We start from the raw sequence: 23,191 nt of genomic DNA on the forward strand, positions 1-23,191 counted from the left end.
ATTACCGTACTACCAGGAATTCACCTAATACTTTGACTATCTCCCTGCGTGCAACTTGAGGTGGGAGGCTGAACAATTACCTGGCTAATCCTTGCACCCTGGGGAGAGTCAGGGAGTAATCTTTTAGTTAAGAAAAAGCACACACCTGGTTCCCATCCTTGAGGAATTTGCAACCTAAGACCTTTTAGCTCCAGGGGCTTTTAATCGTTCAGAGAGGTCTCAAAGGGCAATAGGGAAACTCACTAAAGCTCGGAGCTTAGCGAACCGAAGCCTGAGCTTAGTGAAAGTGATCTGGGGAGGGAGTTCCTGGAAAAGCCACTGTCTCAAGGAAGGCAAGTGCTAACGAGGCAGGAAGGATAGGAATTACGTGTTCTAAGGGAAGCGCACTCTGCAGATTCTGTCATCTGGATCTAAAAGTCCGTTCACAAAAGGCGCGCCGCACAGGGCTGCAGGCGGGCCGAGCTGGGCCGACGGGGCTCTGCGCCCCACGGTTCTGACAGGTGCGGTCACGAAGCAGGTGCTGCTTTGGATCCGCAGGAGACACGAGGGAGAGCGTGGGAGCGCGGCGTGGACGCCCCGACACTGACCGGGAGGAAGCTGCCCCGTCCCGGGGAGCGGCCTGGACTTCGGCGGGGCCCGTGCGCCCAACCCTCTCTGATTCCACAGTGATTTAGGTTTGGCTGCTCTCTGGGGGCCCTATTTCCGACTTTTTTTCTTCTTGACCAACTCCTTCCAACTGCTTTTTTTTTTTTTTTTAAGTAGCTGGTCATAACTAAAAAACCATCGAATATGCTTGCCTAAAGGACGCAAATTTGCACTGTCGAGGTTTTTGGTGGAACTATCCGAAAAAGCAAGTTTTTCCAGTTGGGTATAAACGGCTACAATCCTTGAAAGTCCTCTGTGGCAAACAGAAGCGTGTAAGGCGGGGCTCGTCTTCCGGAGCGGCCGAGGAGCAGCGCCGAGCGGGCCCCGCATCCCCCGCGGCGAGGAGTCCCTCCTCGGGGGCGAGTGTTCCGGCGCCGGCGGGAGTTTCGAGTTTCCACTGGGGGGGGGCGGGGGAGGTGGCGACGGGCGCACAGCTAGCTCCGGGCCGGGCGCCCCGCTGCCCTGACGGCCCGCGCCCCTCCCGGGGGGCTCCCCGCGGGGCTCCCGCGCCGCCGCCGGCCCTCGCGCGTCCCCAGCCCGCGCCGCGACCCCCGGCGACGCCGTGTGCGGAGGGGGAGGGGGAGGGGCGGGGGCGGGGCGGCCCTCACGGCGCGGCGGCGGCGGCGGCGGCCCTCACGGCGGCGGCGGCCCTCACGGCGGCGGCGGCGTGGGCGCTCAGGCCGCGGCGCGAGGCCGGCCGGCCGGCAGGGGGAGGCGGGGGGCGCGGGGCAGCCCCGCCTTTCCCCCGAGGAGCCGCCGGGCGGCCATATTGCGGAGCTGTCTGCGGCGGTGGCGGCGCCTCTCGTCTCCGGCGGCCCAGCGTCCCCCCACAGCCTCTCCCCGCCGGCCGCGGCCGCACGCCCGTCGCCGCCGCGCAGCGCCCCGGCCGCGCTCGGGGCGGGAAGCAGCCGCCTGTTCGCAGGGTAAGCCGCGGGCGCCCTCCCTTCCCCGCTGCCTCTCCCCGGCGGCGCCAAGTTGCGGCGGCCCGCGCTGCCCGGGGCCGCGCCGCGAGGGCCTGGCGCGCCTCTCCGTTGGCGCCCCGCGGGCCAGGCCGCCCTCCGGGGCCGGCGGCGGCGGCGGCGGCGGCGCGCCCTGGAGCAGCCGCCGCGCGTGTGGGGCCGGGGTGGGCCCCGCACCCCCAGCCCCGCCGCCTGGGCGCGGCCCGGCCCTCGGGCGCCCTCAACCCCCGGCAGCGCGGGCAGAACTGCGTCTGGAGGGTAGGGCGGGGGGCGTGTTAGACCCCCCGGGCTGCGGTCCGCAAGGAGGGGTGTGGAGCCACTAGACAGCGCGCGCGCGCCCGCCCGCCCGAGTGCCGAAGGCGACGTCGCGATACGGGGCTTGGGGCGCGGAACCGCTCCCGCCCGCGCCCCCACCCGCGCCCCCGCCCCCACCCCCGCGAGGCAGGCCCGCTCGACCTGCCGCCGCCCCCGGGCGGCCCCGTGGGCTCGCTGCCTCGGACCCGCCGCCCGGGGCGACCACCTTACCCCCCCCCCCCCCCCCCGGGGAAGCCCAGACAACTTCGTTTCCGGGCTAACTCCGCGCGAGGGGCGCTCGGTTCCTGGAGTTGAAGTGCAGCGCATCGCTTCCGACGCAGGTACGGCGGGGGTCTCCCGCCCTGCCCAGAGGCTGGCTGGGTGTTTCCTTCTCCCCGCTGAGGAGTGCTGATGAAGGGGATTGGAAACGCGAGGTCAGTTTCACCAGACATCGGTTTAAAAATAGAGTCGAGAATTTGTAGAGGACGTTTTCATGGGTCCCGTGGCACCAAGGCTATTTGATGCAAGTGTAAAAGTCTAAGACAATAAGGGTTTATTTGATAAAGGAATCGTTGGACATCCACATTGCCATCTATTGTTTACAGAGCATACATTTTTTTTTTTTTGGAGCGCTAAATACTCTTTTATAAAATTTCAGATGGAGCTCTGAATGAACAATTGCCCCGTTCATTTGTCTCCGTGGATAAATAATGGCCTAATCCATGTGCCAAAACAACATTATTAGATTTGAGAGGAGATTAATATTCAGGGTTGCACTTTTTTTTTTAATGTTCAGAATTCCATTGCTTTCACCAGTGCGTTTTATCTCTCAGAGACTAATATGACAAAAATGTGACAAATGACAAGAGGTAGTACACTCCTTTCGAAGTTAATGGTATGCCGTAAAGAGGGTTGTACTTTTCTTTGCGTAATCACTTTTTTAGGATGGAACTCAGCAAGCAGTTACTATACTAACGAATGAATAGGTATGCATTGGAATTCTTTAGTTTTATTTAAATGAAGCAAAATTTGATCATCGCATTTAGAAATGTTGAATTCTTGCTCTTGTGGATTATGCATTGTTTTGTCCACTCCTGTTTCCCTACACATGTAAGAGTGTGTAGGAGAGACTCAAATATTTGTGGGAAAAAATATAATTAATTCCGATGTGGGTAAAGTATGTCGAATCTGTCCTTTGTGTTAGACATTGTCTTAACTGGAACTTAAAGTGATTATTGTGTTTCTTGTGGTAGTAAGAAATGACAGCCTGCTCCTCTCCTTTGTGTCTCAGGGAGAGAACAGGGGTTGTTTCTTGTTTATGGCTTTACCATTGCCAACAGCAGAATTTGATTTTATTATTCATTTTTATCTTTTGCAGGTTGTTGAAGTGCAAGTCTTTATATATTTTTATTTTTTTTCCTGTCTTTTAATATAATCTGTGCATAGTCTAATTAGAGTTTGAAATGCGGAATGATGGTGGGAGTCTTGTTTTTTCATCCATTTTTAACTTAATGCATTTTAACTTACACCATTTAAAAATGGCAAATTTTAACCAATATTTCTCATAGACCAAGGCCTAGAAAAGTGTGTCCTGTGAAGATAGTAAAGACCGAGTTGTGCCAGGGGAACATACTTGATAGGGTAAAGCTAATATAATTTTATGCTAGTTCTGTGAATATAGGAACTCAAGGAAATCACCTTTTCTTGGGTGGCTTTGGCTTCCAGCAGATCAAAGCTAGTGGATGCTTCTTTACTCTGATGCTACCCCTGGGACTGGACTCAGTGGGACTGGATTGAATTGGAGTTATTATTGACTCCCCTACTAGGAGGTTATTTTAAGCCTCATAGTGTTGTTGCTGATGGCTAAAGTTCTCTGGGACCTTCCCTTATTTTTGCAGGTAGTGTACGCTCACCTTTTCGGTGATAGAAGTGGTTAGTTGGACCCCAGAGAGTTTCTTAGTTTCTAGCCTCTTTCACAGAATCCTGCCTTTCCTATTCATTTTTGTTCTTGCTATATTTCTTAGTATTAATTTGTATTGAGCATATGTTTCAAACCATTTTTAAAGACTATACAAGTAATACATTTTATGACGAACTAAAATCTAGAGAGATGTAAAGGGAAAATAAAGTCCTCTTCACTCCCCAGAACCCCCTCTCAATCTCTTTCACACTCATGTTTTTCATAGTTGATTGCTCTTAGTACTTCTTTCTTGTGTGTAGAAAAATACCAGTACTTACACAAGAATAAGCATATACTTTTTATCTCATGTTTGCTTTTAAAGTCTATAAAAATACGGTTATTTTGTAACATACGTTGAAAGAGTATTACTGTGTTAAACATTAATGTTTCTCAAATTTCTATCAGTTGAATGAAATCACACAATGTGATTTCCTATACTCTCAAAAGTGTGTTTATGTGCTTGTGCAAATTTTTTTGCTTGATGATTGAAGGTAAAGTTCACTTTTTATTTTCTCCCTAGGGTGTGGCATATAATTTTTAGTGAAAAAAAATGGTATCCTTTAAAAATATGTCTTTGCATTGGAAATTGTTTGAAAAGGAAATATAGTCTATATGATTTGCTTCTTTCCTCATTCCATTTAATACTGAACTCTAGCTTCAGCTTCCTGGAAAAGAGCAGTTCAGTCAGGTACTAGTTGAAGAGAATTTTTTTTCTTTGAATAAGCAGTATGTATAGAAATGCTTGCAGATTTACTAAAAATTCTTAGTTTTATTTAATGATGTTATAAATTTTCAATGCATGTGTTTTTTTTTCCTATTGTAATATACATTAGTTACCCTATAACAGTAGAATTCTAAATTGCATTTTGCAGAAGTTATGTATACAAACAAGGTAATGACCCTTTTTTGTGTTTTGTTTTTACGTCAAGCAATCTAATGTAGATGAGTAGGAATGGTCAAGATATACTGGGTTATTTTTCTACCTAATTTATATACATTTGAAATAAACCATTTTTGAGTTTTAGTCAACTTGATTTGCCTGAGAAAGATACTTTTTGCAGTTAGCCACTTAGATGACAGGTCGACAAACTAGTTGGCAGGACAAATTTGGCCTGCTTTCCTGATTTTGTAAATGAAGTTTTATTGGAACACAGAAATCCCATTTGTTTACATACTGTATATGGCTGCTTTTGTGAGTTGTAATGTCAGAGGTCGTGTATTTTGCAAAACCTAAAGTATTCACTCTCTGGCCCTTTATAGAAAAAAGTTTGCCAACCACTGATACAGAGGCAAAAACATCTTGTTGAAAGAATGTCTTAGCTATGGTATCAAAGAAGGAGGTAGTACACTGTTTTGTCTTTTCCCCCATGATTATAGAATTTATAAAGTTACAAATTTCAGTATCAGTAATTAGAACCAATAGTTTTTTCTGAGTTGTGGGTAGTCTCTGTGGGCTTTCAGGACCTTAAATGTTTCTTTTATTTGTGGAAAGTCGAAGGAAAATAAGATTGGCTGTGGTGAAACTGTGAAGTGAACGATCTTTTTTCAAGGACTTCTATCACGTAAGATACTTTGGACACAATAATAGAAAATTCTCACCCTGGCTTAAATAATGAGAAAATTTATAATCTTACATAATAAAGTCCAGAGGCTCAAGAATAGGTTGGTAATGACATGAAGGACTCCTCTTTACAATTCTCTGCCCTGTGGTCTTCCCCATCAGCTTAATAGTAAGACTGTTTTCCTCTTGTTACAATCTGGCTGCAACAGGACTAGCATGCCATCCACATAACAGTATCCAAAGGAATGAGAAGGACTGTCTCCTTTCCAAAAGCCCCTCAGCAGATGTCTTCTTAGTCTCACAGGCTGGGGTTGGGATGCATTCCATACCTAACTAGTCACTGGTGAGGGTGATGGAATTGGCCTTTCTTATGATTCTGCCCCCACCAGATTGTTTTCCTTATTCCCAGTAGGTTGTATTCCCACCCAAAGTCATGTCCAAGATTGATCTGTCATACATAATCTGGCATGAATATGAGTTCATACCTTCATGGGTACTAAATTTACTTAAATTACAAAATGAAAAGCATTGATTCCTGCTAAAATACTTCTCAGGCAGAGGTTGACAAACTGGCCCATGAACCAATTGCAGCCTATTCCCTGGTTTTATAAATAAAGTTGTTTTTTTTTTTTTTTAAAGATTTCATTTATTTATTCATGAGAGAGAGAGCAAGAGAGAGAGAGAGGCAGAGACACAGAGGAAGGAGCAGGCTCCATGCAGGGAGCCCGATGTGGGACTCGATTCCTGGACTCCAGGATCATGCCCTGGGCCGAAGGCAGGAGCCAAACCGCTGAGCCACCCAGGGATCCCCTATAAAGTTTTATTTGAACACATAGCACAGTTGTTTACATATTATCTGTGGTTGCTTTCATGCTACAACAGAATCACAATGGAGACCATATAGCCTTGTAGAACCTAAGGCATTTATTAATCTGGCCCTTTAGAGAAAAAGTTTGCTGACTTTAAGATAACATACATACATTTATACTTCTACTGTATTCTCTTTGTATTTGATGAGTAAGGTGTGACTGAGAAAGTCACACTAATGTAGAATATAGATGTGCTGTATTGTATACTATAAAGTGTGTTAACTGTTTAAAATGTCTTGTATGTAGAAACAGGAGTTAATATTCAGTGCAGCAGTGTTCTAAGCAGAGTCTTCTGCGATGTGAGTTCTGAGTATGTTTCCTACTTTATTATTTTTTAAATCTACTGTTTCTGTACGTTAACTAATAACCTTTCAATAAATTAACAGAGTAGGTGTTTATAACCAAAAATCTTGGCTAGTGTGTGGAATGATACGGGCACGGGAGTACAACAGAGAGAGACCCTTCGTAAAAGGGGGGAATGGGTATATAGGATATTTCAGCCATGCTTAATTGAACCTGGAGCCATTTGGCTTTTACTGAGTGTGTGGGATGGATTAAACTTTGCTAGCAGAAAACAAAACAAAACAAAACAAAAACCCAAAAAACTTCACTAGCTATTATCAGGACTTCTATTTATTTAAGCCATTTGTAGACTCTAGACTTGGAGAAACTTATAAAATCTTAGTTTGGTATCAAGCAAAGCTGCCATATATACCTGAAGAGCTCGTTACTTTCATCTAATCAACAACCAACATAATAATTATAGTTATTATCTGGCCTTTAATTTGATTGTCAAATTAAATGAGATTATTAAAAGAGTCTTGAATAGAGATGATAGAGGCCTGAACTTGGGAAACCTAGTTAGGAGGATTTTCTTCTTCCCCATGTTCATGTTTGCTTTCTCTTGTAGTGTCTTGCTTGGTCATTTTATAACGTAAATGAGAGGAAAATATTGCCCTTGACGATAATCAACAGAAAAAGTCAAATGAATATTACATGTAAACTTAATTCATCAACAAAATAAACAAGCTTCTGATGCCCTACTCAACAGTAGCCAGGCAGCATTCCAGTTTCTAAAAGGGAGATTTGAATATCTTGAAAATTAGAAGCTTAATGATAGAACTGCCCTATAGCCTTATTGACTGCATGAGAGAGTATTATCCAATTTAAGAGATATTTAAGAAAGATTATTTTATTTTGAAAATAAGCTACTATAGTGTCCTGTGTTTCAAAACCTATAAAACATAGAATTATTTGCAATAATTCAGGTCATTTTAGTTCTTTGCTGCTTTCCTGCTGCAAAAGTAACTTACATGAATCTGATTTTACATTTTTAAACACTATATTAGTTTTTGGTGGTTTCATAAGTATAAAAAGAAGTTGAACTGGATTTAGCATTCTTAGCTTTTAGCATTTTAAATTAATCATTGCAAATGGTAATGTATTATTTGTTTCTCTACTCATGTTGGAAACAATATAGATATGTTGTTTCCTTTAAATTTATAGATTTCTTTTACAAGAGAATCTGAATCCAATGTAAAATTTTGTTTTTAATATTGCAGTTCTGCTTTATATTTAAGTTCTAGAATTTTGCTTTACATTTTCAGTAGCATGTAAAAATTGCTCAAAATGTTGAGTATTTCATTTCCTTGAAAATATCCTTGTACAAAAATCACTTTCTACATAAGCAAGTACTTAATACCTTATTTGGAACTGCATATCAGCCTTACAGGAAATCCATTTACAGAGGTGATTATACCAGTACTTTTTTTTTTCCCCCCTAAGTAGTCTCCACACTGGGTGTGGGCTTGAACTCACAACCCTGAGATCAAGACCTGAGCTGAGATCAAAAGTCAGATGCTTAACCAACTGAGCCACCCAGGCTCCCTGGGATTACAGTGGTATTAAATGTGCACTTACAATATCTTTTGAGGTAGTCTTTTCACCTGAAGATGACGGAAGAATGAATGTTAGTTTCTTCTTGATGGAAAGCTCTGGCAGTTTTTGAGATGAGCTTGCCTAGAATGATGTCAGAAAAGAAGTGGAATAGGAAAGTAGGAAGAGCCCCAAGACTAGGGTTTAAAAGAAACTTTGACTTGTTAATTAGCATTATTACTTTGGGCAAGTCACTTATCTGAATCTTAAATTCCTTATCAAAAGAATGAGGTATTGTGATACCTATCTTGGGCAGAGGGTAGTTATAAAGATTAGGTAAATAGAGGTAAAGTGGCTGAAGAGTAAGTATTTACAGGTACTTTCTTCATTCACTACCCTTGTCCTTGTTGTGGCCTTATTTCTTTATTTGCAAAAAGGAGCTGAAATTTTTTTGTCCTCTTTGCTTCATTTGGGGAGTGACATGGCATTATGTAGCTAAAGGTGCGTTAATATTGCTATTAAATTCGATGTTAACACTGAGCTAAAAACACAATAAACATAGTTCTCTGTATAGTAGAAGTTTTAAGCCTGTGGGTCTATGAACTTGGTTAGGGAAAAAGATGCATCTTTTTTTACACATTTTCTTTCATTATTAATGTTGCCAACTGGTAAGATTAAGCAGTAGCAGAGACCGTTTCCAACAGAAATTGCAGATATTTTCATAATCTGTTACTATTACAGAAATAAACTCATCATTACTTACAAGTTTAATCATTAGATCCCCTGGTAAATATTGTTACTTAAAGATTAATTAAAAAGTGCAGATACTACTATGTCATGGATTTGTGCTTTTTACATTTTGATAATTGCATTCCAATATTATTGGGTTTTCAATGCAATGTTAATGTATTTTATTTTGTGCATTTAAAAATGCTTTTCGGGATCCCTGGGTGGCGCAGCGGTTTGGCACCTGTCTTTGGCCCAGGGCGCGATCCTGGAGACCCGGGATCGAATCCCACATCGGGCTCCCGGTGCATGGAGCCTGCTTCTCCCTCTGCCTGTGTCTCTGCCTCTCTCTCTCTCTCTCTCTCTCTGTGACTATCATAAATAAAAAAAAAAAAAAATTAAAAATGCTTTTCTAGGAAAGGCTTCACAGGCTTCACCAGAGGGGCCCATCCAGGGGTAAAATGATTAAGAACTTTTTTATTGTAGATATTGTTATTGTGTTGGTTTGACTGCCAGGGTTACCTTATTAATTCAGTTTATACTTATCTTTGTTACACTGCTTCCAAATCCCCCAGTAAATTGGCAGGGGAATTCTTTTGTAACTTTTTGGTCTGTGGAGAAACCACAGTTGGTTCAAAGATTGCTTCTGTGTTTCAAAAGGCAGAAAAAAAAATTATAATCAGGGGTTGGGAGAAAAGGATATCTTAAGAGTAAAAGTAGGCATTGTGGTATAAATTATTGAAGCTTCAGTGTTGGCCCAGTATGGACTAGACTTAACACCTGTTTTACCACCTGGCAGGTGGGAAGAATCTTGTGCCACTAACTTAGTAGAGCTCAGCGTTTTAAGTATGAAGTTGTTTTTCCATTGGTAGAAGTAGAGAGGAGTTTGTTTTAGGGCCACCCTCAGTTAAAGGACAAAAAAGAGAATATTTTATATAAATGCTTTGTCTGTGAACATAGTATTTAGAGTATGTAGCCATACAGTTAATTTTCTGGAAATAGGAAATGTGTTTGCTGGCAGCATCTTTTAAAACTACTTTTTGAGTATGTCGCTGCCATGATTGCACTTCATTGCTTCTGGAGGAGTCAGTATGGTAAAGAGGTAGGGTAAGACCACTTTAAGAGATTTAGGAAGAGTAGAGAGGAGGGAGTAAATTCTTTCTCAGTGATTATGTATTATGTCAGTAGATGAGAGGAAAGTTGATTTTTATTATATATCTCTGATTATATAATGGTTAGGTGATTATATATAATTTCCTTTTTTTTTTTTTTTTAGAGAAGAAAGAAAGGAAGACACTGAAAGACTGATTTCAAGATGAATCAGTTAGAGATGAAAACCCAGGACATGTATCTTGGTATCTTAGCTTTATAGGTGACATTCTATTAAATTGTCCATTCTGGTACTAACAAATGTTTCAGGAAAAAACATCCTAATGCAATCATGGAAGGACTAGAAATATATTACTGAGGTTAAATAATAATATCATGATATAAATATTTTTCAATAATAACTAAATTGGGTAAAAACACTGCTGCATCCTAAAAAAAATTTAAGATGGGATTCTTATATATGTCATATTATAAAAGCTTATAAACTGAGATGTAACTGATGAACGGGAATATGTTATTTTATTTTATTTTTAAGATTTTATTCATGAGACACAGAGAGAGAAAGAGAGAGAGAGAGGGGCAGAGACACAGGCAGAGAGAGAAGCAGGCTCCATGCAGGGAGCCTGACGTGGGACTTGATCCCTGGTCTCCAGGATCAGGCCCTGGGCTGAAGGCAGCGCTAAACCGCTGAGCCAACCTGGGCTGCCCAGGACTACGTTTTTAAAATTCTTATCTGATTTTTTAAATTAGGAACTTAACAAAAATAAGACCCTGATTAGTATTAGTGCCTAGTTCTATATATCAAGATGTAATTTGTAAAGGATACTTGTGTTTTACATAGTTAAAACGAGTGGCTCCATAATCATTTATCCTAATGTAAATGTTGACACAGTTTGTCATAATACACAGAACACAGACATACACAGAATAGTCCATCATGCTATCACATAGTTTGCATATTGTGATTTTAATCATTGGCTTTTATAATGAGTACTGCTGAGAATATCTTGCTACAGATTACTTTTGTATTTATTTCTTTGGGGTATATTCCAAAAGCAGAATGTCCATTCAGAAAAAAAGTTTGAGCTTTTGTTAATGTTGACAACAACTTATTTTTTTTTAATTTTTATTTATTTATGATAGAGAGAGAGGCAGAGACACAGGCAGAGGGAGAAGCAGGCTCCATGCACAGAGAGACACAGGCAGAGGGAGAAGCAGGCTCCATGCACTGGGAGCCCGACGTGGGATTTGATCCTGGGTCTCCAGGATCGCGCCCTGGGCCAAAGGCAGGCGCTAAACCGCTGTGCCACCCAGGGATCCTGACAACTTATTTTCTAGAAATAGCCGATTTATGGTGCTACCAGCAGTATTTATCTGCTTATTTAGCAACATTGATTTATCAGTACTGGCATGTATAATTAATAATTATTTTGCTAGTTTAATAAGTATATCATCAGTAATACCTTAAAGCCATTTCAATTTGTGGTTTTAATCAGTAGCACATCGTTAGTTTTGTAAAGAGTTTGTAGAGTGCCTTTTATTTTTTTATTTTTTATTTTATTTTATTTCTTTATTTTTTGTAGAGTGCCTTTTAACCGTTTACTGAGTGGGGGTCTGAGTGATATATATTATTTTTTCCATAGTAACTTTTTGTTATGACTCTTGGATATTTCTCTATTTTATTACTTTTATTTTGCTATTTATTTTGTTCTATGGGTGTAAGGATTTTAAATAAAATATGTTAATCTGTTTTCATCAACATATATATCTTTCCTAGTCAATCTTTTCCTCCAAAATTAGAATTTTTAAAAAAAGTCTCTCTTTTTAAAGAAGATTCACCTACTTAGATTTTATTAAATGTTATGGTGAAATTATAGGTCTGACTTCAGTTTATTAGAATAATTTTATTCTTTCATTTTAAAGAATTCTTATTACAAAAACTATATTTTCACTTTAGAAATTTACAGGTTCATATTAATGCACAAGGACTCCACATTTGGAGTATAGTTATAGTGGTCTTTCCACTTACACTTTTAAAAAAGAAGTGTGACAATATTGTATGTGTGGTTTTATAACCTGCCTTTTCAGCAGTTTGTGAATATTCTGCGTGTCATTTCATATTTTTCCATGACATTCTGATAGGTCGCACTGAGGTCTAACGGAGCCTCCAGGTGTACCATGGTTCATCTAATGAGATGGACACTAATGTCTCTGCTGCATACACTTCTGTAAATAACACTCTAGAATCTTGGTACACATTTGTTATTTGGGTAAATTCCACAAGTGAAATTATTCAGCACTTTTTAATTAATTGATTAATTTTTAGGACTTCATTTTTTAAAGATGTATTTATTCATGGGAGACACAGAAAGAGGCAGAGACGTAGGCAGAAGGAGAAGCAGGCTCCGTGCAGGGAGCCCAATGTGGGACTCAATCCCGGGACTCTGGGATCACGCCCTGAGCCAAAGGCAGCCACTCAACCGCTGAGCCACCCAGGCGTCCCTAGTTAGCGCTTTTTGAATATCAAATAGGGAAAGACAGGTAGGTGTATGGTAGAGTTCTGGACTCGAGGGTAGGCATCAAAGACTGTTGGGCCAAAGATTACTATGTGACTAAGAACAAGATATTTTCATGCAGTTGACTTTGTTTCCTCAACTATAAGGTAGCCTAACTGTAAGGTCACTATAATGTGACCTCGTCTTGTCTCCTTGGATTTTTTGTTAATAGAGAATTAATGTATCAAAGCATGCAACTGTGGAGTCTTCTGTAAGTACAGGGCATTGTTGTTGAGTAATAATATTGTGTTCAGCTGGTAAATAAAGAGGTAGAACCTTAATCTTCTCAGATATTTGTAATTAACTGAAATAAAACAAGGTGGTGACTAACCTGACTTCTAAGAGGGTAACACTGGTCTGAAAACATGCAGTTTAGAAGCCTTTTTTAGAAGTCTACCATATATCCTTATCCCCACTCCCTACAGTTCATATAGATGAGTTGTTGGAGATTTTAAAAGCTTAGTTCATTTGTGTAAAACCTGGTTTTGTATGTGTTGGCATATGATAAATTTATTTTATGTTTGCAGAGCTCTCTTATTAAAACTTGGGCAGCCCCGGTGGCGCAGCGGTTTAGTGCCGCCTGCAGCCTAGGGCGTGATCCTGGAGACCCTGGATCAGAGTCCCATGTCAGGCTCTCTGCATGGTGCCTTCTTCTCCCTCTGCCTGTGTCTCTGCCTCTCTCTCTCTCTCTGTGTCTCTATGAATAAATAAATAAATCTTTTAAAAAAAAATAAACCTAAAACTTTAGTATTGATTTTTTTTCTTGAAAAGTCCTTTTTATAGAGTATAACTTGAAGTAACTCTAGGATTGAAAACTTGGATAAATTAATTTTTAAAGGGAAAGGAAAAAACTTACCTTTATTTCATTCCAGTTTTGGATTAATATGTAACTTCAAAATTTCTGCAAACCTACATACTTGATAGATATTTATGTCCCCAGCTGGCCCTGTTTCTATAATTTGAGTGCTTTAACTTAGTTTATATAGTCTGGGGTATAATTGATGCTCATTTTCTTTCCCTTGTTCTTCCTTACTATTGAGGTTGCCCAGGAAGGACACAGCAGATACATAAGGTTTAGAAAAGAACGTGATTAGCACCTGTGGAAGCTAGTGTCTTCTGACTTCTCTAGTGTGTAGGTTTGGGGTAAGATATGGTAATGGGATACAGAATTGAGAAGTTAATGTAAAAATTGGCTTAGGATAATTAAATTCCTTAAAAATTTTTAAATCTATCTATTTTAGTGATCTCTGCACTCAGTGTGGGGCTTGAACTCACAACCCTGAGATGAAGAGTCGTATGCTCTACCAACTGAGCCAGCCAGGAAGGTCTTAATTTTTTTTTTTTAATTCCTGATATTCTGATATAAGCAAACGTGAAGTACCTCTGTAGGGGTATATTATATACACAACACAGGGCTTTCAAGACTCCCACATTGGGGAGTGGTTGACTTGTGCTTTCTGTCTGTATTAAAGAAATAAGCCTTAATGAACTGAAGATCGAATAGTTTCATAGTGACAAAAAATAAACATAAGGATAAAAGGAAGATTTAAAACAAATATGGGGATCCCTGGGTGGTTCAGCGGTTAAGTGCCTGCCTTCCGCCCAGGGTGTGATCCTGGAGTCCCGGGATCAGGTCCCACGTTGGGCTCCCTGCATGGAGCCTGCTTCTCCCTCTGCCTGTGTCTCTGCCTCTCTCTCTCTCTCTCTCTCTCTCTCTCTGTCTCTCTCTGTGCGTTTGTGTCTCTCATGAATAAATAAATAAAACCTTAAAAAAAAAACATATTAAATAGCATAGGATTAAGTTTTTAAAACAAAGCAAATTCTTCTTTAAAAATTTTTAGAAATAAAAATATATAAATACTGAAATGCTGAACTATTGAGATAAAACATTAAAAACAACTGAAGAGAATTAGTGATTGGAGGAATGTTGTACAGAGAGATAAAGAGATGGAAAATATGAAAAAGTAGATACAGAGTTTAGAGAATAAAAAATGCAGTATGTATGCAGTGAGAATTGCCAAATGAAAAGAGAGAATGAGAGCAACAATGGCTAATAATTTTCCAGAATTTAAGAAAAGCATGAGTCTTCAGAAGAAGGAAGCTTAACCAAAAGCTGAACAAGATAAATAAAAGTAAATCTGAAGGACACCCCAAAAAAATTCCTTGAAGGAAAGCAGAGAGAAAAGGCAGATTATCTCAGAGAAATGAGTCAGATTGACAGTAGACTTCTCATCAGCAGTAACAGATGCCAGAAAAATAATGTCCTCCAAATGCTGAGGGAGTAACAGTCAATTTAGAATTTCACATGCAATTAAATTATTACTTAATGGAAAGAAGAAAGTATTCACTGGAGGAATATAAGTTGTAAACTTACACTCACCTAATAGCATAGCCTAAAAATATAAATTGAAAACTAGCAATTTATAAGAAATTAACATCCACAATCATGCTTGGGAAAATTTAATACATTTTTTTCTCAAATTGCTTAAGTAGACTAAAATGAGCAACAGTTGGGAAACTGTAAACAAAACATTTAATACTTCAACTGGTTTGATCTAAGTAAGTTATCAAATACAAAACATACATTATTGTTATTTATAGCCAGAACAGTTAGAAATGAAATTAAACTGACCAAGTACTAAACATAAGGAAGTCTGAATGAATTCTCTGGCTGTGGTATAGTAAAGTTAGAAATAAATAGGAAGGGACACGTGGGTGGCTCAATGATTGAGCTGCTACTTTCGACTCAGGACCTGATCCTGGAGTCCCACATCAGGCTCCGTGCATGGCGCCTGCTTCTCCTTTCTCTGCCTGTGTCTCTTGTGAATAAGTAAATAAAATCTTAAAAAAAAAAAAGAAAAAAGAAAAAGTGGGGCACCTGGGTGGCTCAATCCATTAAGGATCTGCTTTCAGCTCAGGACATGATCCCAGGGTCCTAAAATTGAGTCCTGTCTTGGACTCCATGCTCAGCAGGGAGTCTGCCTCTCCCTCTCTATCTCTCTCTGTGATCTCTTTCTCTCTAAATAAAATAAATAAATAATAAATAAATAAATAAATAAATAAATAATAAACACTTTGCTCCCAGACTGTAGTAACCATTACATTTGAAAATGAAAAAAAAAAAAAAAAAAAAAAACTCAGTCATGATCAGAGATCAAAACTGGAAAGGGAAACCTCTAGAGCCAATGAAAAAACTGCGTATGAAAACCTGTATGTGAAACCACTAAAAGTAATACTTAGAAAAATGGTGTCGTTATTTAAAATTTAATTTTATTTAAATTTAATTAACATATATAGTATTAGTTTCAGAGGTTGAGTTTAGTGATTCATCAGTTGCATTTTAACACCTAGTGCTCTTCATATCTCTTGTTTCCTTGTTGCCCATCACCCAGTTATCCTGTCACCCCACCTACCTCCTCTCCAGCAACCCTTAGTTTGTTTCCTATAGTTAAGAATCTCTTATGGTTTGTCCCCTCCCAATTCATCTTTTTTTATTTTTCCCTCCTTTGTCCTATGATCTTCTGTTTTGTGTCTTAAATTCCACATGAGTGAAATCATTGTCTTTCTCTGATTGACTTATTTTGCTTAGAAAAATGGTATTTTAAATAGAAGTCCAGACATTAAAAAAAAAAAAAATCCCCAGAAAAGGAGATTTATATTTGTGTTTTTAGGAACTCTCTTATGACTTTGTTCTTTTTCTTGGGCTTGAAAGTACTATTTAAGACAGGCATATGGACCTGAAATGCCTTTAGTACATGTGGGTTTGGAAAGCTCTCATAGTCCATTTGGTAAGTGTTTTAAACATTAAAACAGAGGCAAATCTAGAAAATCTGGTTTAAAAAAAAAATACAGTGGTTACACTATAGAACTAAAATATATTCCAACAGTACAAATAGGAAAAAAATTTCCCAGTGTTTTTATATGAATAGATAGTATGGTTTGGGATAAAAATTTTAGTAATAGTATTATATATTGATTCAAAAAGTGCTTGTATAATCTGTCTCATTTGTGTGAGGATTTTTAAAGAAATTCTATGTTCTGTGAAAAAAATAAAGCAAAAAGTATTTCAATATTTTATAGATCATGTGTTTTTAGTATTTAAGTATACTAATGTTATAAATACATATTTGATTACTTTATATATTCAAATGATAAAGATTATTTTTAAATATTCTCGACAAAATAGGATACTTTATATATGGAGTTGCCTTATACTTGGATGTACTCAGTTTATGACCTTGATGCACATACTAGAAAAGAAAACAAATTGGGAATTACTTAAAGTTTTAATTTTAGGGATTAGAAAATGAGCCACAGAGTAAAGCCAACTAACGAAATGAAAAGTGATGAGGAAAAAGAAATTAACAAAAAAAGAACAAAAAAGAAACAGAAGATCAATGAAACTAAAAGCTGGCTTTTAAACCAATAAACTGGTGATCCCTGGGTGGCTCAGCAGTTTAGTGCCTGCCTTCCGCCAAGGATGCCGCGTGATCCTGGAGTCCCGGGATCGAGTTCCACATTGGGCTCCCCGCATGGAGCCTGCTTCTCCCTCTGCCTGTGTCTCTGCCTTTCTCTCAGTCTGTCTCTCATGAATAAATAAATAAAATCTTAAACTAAGCAAACTTCTGGCAAGATTAACAAGCAAAAGAGAAGGTAAAATTTAATAGTATTAGGAATGAAGAGAGGATCATAACTGCTAATGTAATAGATATAAAAAAATCACGAGGGAATACTATGATAACTTTCTAGAAATATGCACCAAGACTTGTAGAAAATCAGATTTGGGTAGAGATTTAAATGTTTTAGCCATGTTACATCTGAAATAATGTAGACATTGAGTAAGGCAAGTTAACCAAGCAAGTTCAGATACAGATTTGGGAATTACTAACTTATAAATGATGTGAAAAGCAGGTCAGTTTTGAGGATGTTTTAAGACCTGAGGTGATAAGGATCTGAACTAAGGCAGTAGTGGGATGAAAAGAGGATATAGAATGAAAAGATAGGTCTGAAGTACATTTAGGTTGAAAGTAGGTGACTGTGTGGAGGAAGTGTTAACATTTCCTAGGTAAGAGTTAGGGAAGTGAATTTCATAGTTGAATTATTAGATAAAAACTATCTCAGAAGTTCCTTTTAAAGAGAGGTTTATTGACACATAATTGAGCAAAATTTAGGGAAATGACCTTTGATGTTTATTTTTTTATATTTTATTTAAAGTTAATTTGCCAACATATAGTATAACACCTCATCTCATCATGTACCCTCCTTAATGCCCATCGCCCAGTTACCCCATCCCTCCACCGGCCTCCCCTTCTGCAATGGTTTGTTTGTTTCCCAGAATTCGGAGTCTCTCATGATTTGTCTTTTTTTTTTTTTTTTTTTTGACTTGGAAAATTTTCAGGTTTATTGTAGCATATTAAGAAAGCAATTGATACTGTAGTTTTAAAACAAAATTGTGTATTGATTTAGTTGATGCTGGTATAATGGATGAATTTTCTTGGCAGAGATAGTATCAATGGAAGCTGATTTTCAAATAATAATTGAATATACCTCCCTGAAGGTTTTCAAATTGGAATAATATATCATTTTTTTCTGGACAACTAATAATGATTAAAAATGTTAAATCTTTTGGTTGGTTTGTTAGATGTTTTTAAGAACATTTACCCTAAAATAGTATAGCATGACGGTTTTCTTGGATTAGGATTCACTTCTTTTGCTTTACAGGGAGAAGATACAGTTTAACATTGGTCTCAAGGACAACTAAATTTCAGTAAAGGCCACCAACCTGCTGGTGAGTAATATGCAGACTGCTAGTATGTAGTCTGTGGATGTTTAATACACCATAGATAAACTACTCAGTATATTTTTACTGAGATTTTTAAACTTTCAAGAAAATAATTTTCTTTAAAAAGTTATCTTTTTAGAGTTTACATTAGAATTTCCTTTGTCTTTGGCAGTGCAAAAAAAAAAAAAAAAAAAGGTTGAAGGTGTTCTTGAGTTCATCTCTTTAGAATTTGAATCTGTATCTTCCACTTTACTATCCCTCTGTCTCCTAGGCTGGGTGTAGAGGTGAACTGGACGCAGCCAGAGACAGCATTTAGGTCCTTAGCAGTCTTGCTTCCCTGCTATGCATGGTCTCTGAGTAAATCAAAACTTTTGGTTGGTGATCAGTATGCATTGGATTATGTAGTTTGATATGTGTGCTATTTTAAATCACAGCTATAAATATTTTTAGAGAAGGTGAAATGATAGTAAAAGAACATTGAAGATTGGAGTAAGAGAATTCTGTTACTTTATTTTAATTTTTTTTTTAGAGAGCTTTGTGTTAAACTCAGTTTAAAGTGTTTTTTTATTCTTTTTTTGTGTGTTTTTTTATTCTATATAAATTACATTAAAATCAAGACATTATACAAAAGTAATAGATCCATTATGCTTTTTTTTTCTTTAACTGAAGGTGACATCAGAATTCATAAAAGTCAATTTTTAAAGAAGGTGACAAAAAGAGAAGGAAAATGCCGAAACCAGTAAGTGTATTTTACTTTTACCACTTCTTAATAAAATATCAGGAGCATTAAATTTCTTTTGGAACAAGGCAAAATGTTATGGTAGAGTCATTGGGAAGAAAAAGACACTAATAACTGCTGTTGCTTGTTCTTGATTAATGTAGCTTCAACAAAGTACTATGTAAGCCAGTAGAGAAGAGGTATAGCTTACATTGCAGTTAAGATGAAAATTCATGGGTTCTGGACCCAAACTGTCTCAGTCCATATCCTGGCTCTGCTGCTTACCCTCTGTGACTTCAGTTAGGTTACTTTAGACTCTCCAATTCTTAATTTCTTCCTATAGAAAATAGAGATGTAATTAGTTGCTTACTTAGAGGGGTTTGGTGAGAGTTAGAAGAACTTGGTACACATTCAGTGCTTAGTAAATAGTAACTTCTTGTTAGATGGGAGGAATTAATGAAAAGTTGGAAGGATCCATGCATTAATTTTCTCATAATTCTAGCTTTGATTCTAGTGCTACCAATGCTCATATAGTTTTCTATTTTTTTTTTAAATTTAAGGGTGTATATATGATTTTACTTAGTTTTATAATTATATACTTCTTGACTGAGGTTTATTTTTCTTCTCTTGCATAAATGTTTTTACTTCATCTAACAAAATTGGGGTGTTTTTTTTCAATATTTCTTTTGGCCAATTATCTTTTTAAGCAAATCATTGGTTAATAGCTATTGGAGGTTTCTGGCTGGCATGAATATCTCTTTGGAATTACTTTAAAGACTCAACAGGTAGGTAACAAAGTATGAATTTGCATTGTTGGAAGGAGAGAAGAATAAGAAGAAATAAAAGGCATTAATGTCAGACAGGAAGAAGTAAATTTTCCTGTTTGCAGATGACATGATTGTTTATGTAGAAAATCTTCAAGAGGGATCCCTGGGTGGCACAGCGGTTTGGCGCCTACCTTTGGCCCAGGGCGCGATCCTGGAGACCCGGGATCGAATCCCACGACGGGCTCCTGGTGCATGGAGCCTGCTTCTCCCTCTGCCTGTGTCTCTGCCTCTCTTTCTCTCTCACTGTGTGCCTATCATAAATAAATAAAATTAAAAAAAAAAAAAAGAAAATCTTCAAGAATCTAGAAACAAGTACTAGAACTATAACTGATTTAGCGAGATTGTTGGACCCAAGGTTATATTTTTTAAAATCCGTGACCTTTCTAATATACTAGTAGCAAAATTTGAAAAATAAAGTAAAAATGTCTATTTGTAACAGCATCAAAGACAAAAAATACTTAGGAATAAATTTACAGAAGCTATATAAAATCTCTACACTGAAAACTTGTGAGAAATTCAAGACCTAAATATATGGGATAATATTCTGTAATGTTCATAGATATGTCTAGAAAATATTAAGGTGTCACTCCTACCCAAATGTAATGGTAGATTGAATGCAATTACTAGCAGTTTCTTTGGCTAACATTGATGAGCTGATTGTAAAATGTCTATAGAACTTCCAGAATTTATATGGCATAGCTAAAGCAATTTTTATAAAGAAGAAAGTTGGAAAACTTACACTTCTGGATTTTAAGACTTCTTCGTAAGCTAGAAGAATAAGACAATGTGGTATTGGTGAAAGGACAGATAAAATAGAATTGGTGGAACAAAAATATAACTACACATATGCATTCATTAGATTTTTGACAAGATTTTCACACAATTCAATGGGGAAATAAAGTTATTTCTAACAAATAGTGTTGGAACAAAGGGTTATCCGTAGAGAAGAACATGAATATTGACACTTATCTCACAATTTACACACAAAATTAACTTTAAGTGGAGCATAGATAAATACAAAAGCCCAAAATATAAAATTGCTAGAAAACATAAGAAAACATTTGTGACACTGGGATAGGCAAAGTTTCTTAGATAACATATAGAAAGTTTGAACCATTTAAAAAAAAATTGGATTTTATCAGAATTAACTTTTGTTCTTGAAAGACAGCAATAAAAAAATGAAAAGATAAAACAGAATGGGAGAAAGTAATTGCAAGATAAAGTTCTTCTGGAACTCAGTAAGATAACCCAATTTTTTAAAAATGGGCAGAAACTTTTAACAGATACTTCAAAAAACGTATTAATAACTAGCAGACACATGAAAAGATCCTCTATATCTTTCATTACAGAGAAACAAAACTACAGTGAGTTGCCATTTTATAGTCACCTTAAGGGCTAAAATTAAAAGATTGATAATATCAAGTGTTGGTAAGGATGAGAAGCAACCAGAACTGTTGATATTTCTGATAGGAACATGAAACTTTATAATTACTTTGGAAAACTTACTATAATCAAGTGTAAAACATTTATTATTCCTTACAGTAAGGATTCAAAATTGTATATGCAGTTGGATATAAATTATATATTATTAACTAATACAATTCTGGAAGAAAATATGTTGTTAATAGTAATGTACTTTTATCTTGTGAATTTCTTAGGTCAGGATGTAATTAGCCCCCCTTACCTACCCGTCTGCAAAAGAGAAAAGAGTCTCATTTTTCAAAACAGAAAGCTTGGAGAAATTTGATTTCCATGTTTTGTTTGTTTTCCATATTTTACACTGATCCTGTTGGCTCAGCTTCATACTTACTAGATATGTAATCTTGGTCAAGTTTTTAAGTTATAACGTAAAGGTGATTTAATAATAAGTGCTTTAATTACCCTTAATATATCAGAGAATTATTGCTAGGAAGAAATGAAAAAGCTCTAAAAGTTGTATTATAGTGCTTTTTTATTAAACATTATAAGTAATACTTGTATTTTTATTTATGTTAATATCTAATAAGGTTATTGTATTTAAATGAATTACTATCTTAAGTTTCTCGGTTTTAATTTCTAATGTGGTAAATGTAGATAGATAAGCCACAAAAACTTTTGGGGATGCTTGGTAATTTTTTTTTTTAAGATTTTATTTATTTATTCATGAGAGACACACAGAGAGAGGCAGAGACATAGGCAGAGGGAGAAGCAGGCTCCAAACAGGGAGCCCGATGTGGGACTCAATCCCGGGACTCCAAGATCATGCCCTGGGCCAAAGGCAGACGCTAAACCGCTGAGCCACCCAGGGATCCCCTATGCTTCGTAATTTTTAAGTGTGTAAAGAGATGGTGAGACCAAGAAGTTTGAGAACTTCTGGCCTAGAGGATTATTATTATCTCCATAGTTTAAGGTGTTACTGCTCTGTCTGGGTTTCAGCAACAAGAGAGGAAAAAGCAGAGAAGCATGCTTGCTATTTTATGCCGAGGCCCAAAAGTGATCTCTTCTGCTCTTGTTCTGTGGGTGAGAGCTTAGTCACAGAGCAAGAGGCCTTGGGAAATGTTCTCCTATAGCTCAGTAGCCATATATCCAGCTATAATTCTGTTAGTTTTGAAGATAATGAGAGGAGACTTTCCCTACCAGATAGCAAGACTTATTTAAAGATGTTGTAATTAAGACAGCGTGGATTTGACAGAACAGTTAATCAACCAGTGCAATAGAATAGCACAAATTCAGACTCTGTACCTTACAGATATTTGGTCTATGACACAGTAGTCTTTAAGAAGCAAATTAACTAACCAATATGTATCACTTAGATATTTTAAATCTCCATATCATTATTGTTACAGGAATTAAAAAATGAAATTAGACCTCTATCTCAGAGCATGAGCAAAAATCATTGAAGACAAATTTTGAAAAATAGAACTATAGGATGAAATAGAACCTTGGGACACCTGGGTGGCTCAGCGATTGTTTCTCTAATGGATAGATAAATAAAATCTTAAAAAAAAAAAAGAAATATAAGCACATTTTTATGAGTCCACAGTGGAGGAAGATTTCTTAAATTGGCCAAGAAGATTGATACTTGTATGTAAAATGTTGATAAATTCAACATTAAAATTAAGAATGTGTTTACTATAAAGAAGGACATGTCCTAAAGTAGAATGCAAATTACCAACTGGGAGAAATACGATTTTTTTTGTGATTAAAAGTAACAAAGGATTAATATGTAGAATACATAAAGACATCCTACATAGTAAAAAGAAAAAGACAGCCTAATAGATAAATAAGCAATAGATATTAACAGAAATTTCTAAAGATGGGGAGACTAAGC

The 23,191-nt window shown here is 37.9% G+C and overlaps 1 protein-coding gene across 6 annotated transcripts in view; it reads left to right on the forward strand.

The window, feature by feature from the left end:
• The first annotated feature begins 530 nt into the window (after positions 1-530).
• Positions 531-23,191, forward strand: part of RDX (radixin) — an 86,050-nt gene continuing 63,389 nt past the window's right edge. Inside the window, exons 1-4 of one of the 6 annotated variants that reach the window (XM_041771702.1) lie at positions 1,283-1,568; positions 10,166-10,244; positions 18,276-18,342; positions 19,006-19,075. In XM_041771702.1, the coding sequence (XP_041627636.1) occupies positions 19,064-19,075 (12 nt within the window). In that variant the 5' untranslated portion in view covers positions 1,283-1,568; positions 10,166-10,244; positions 18,276-18,342; positions 19,006-19,063. Of the gene's footprint in view, positions 675-1,280; positions 1,569-2,206; positions 2,333-10,165; positions 10,262-18,275; positions 18,343-19,005; positions 19,076-23,191 lie in introns of those variants that run through there. The other 5 variants (XM_041771703.1, XM_041771706.1, XM_041771701.1 and 2 more) reach the window with 5 other exon arrangements.

This window comes from Vulpes lagopus, chromosome 10, assembly GCF_018345385.1.
Source record: "Vulpes lagopus strain Blue_001 chromosome 10, ASM1834538v1, whole genome shotgun sequence".
NCBI classification, from domain to species: domain Eukaryota; kingdom Metazoa; phylum Chordata; class Mammalia; order Carnivora; family Canidae; genus Vulpes; species Vulpes lagopus.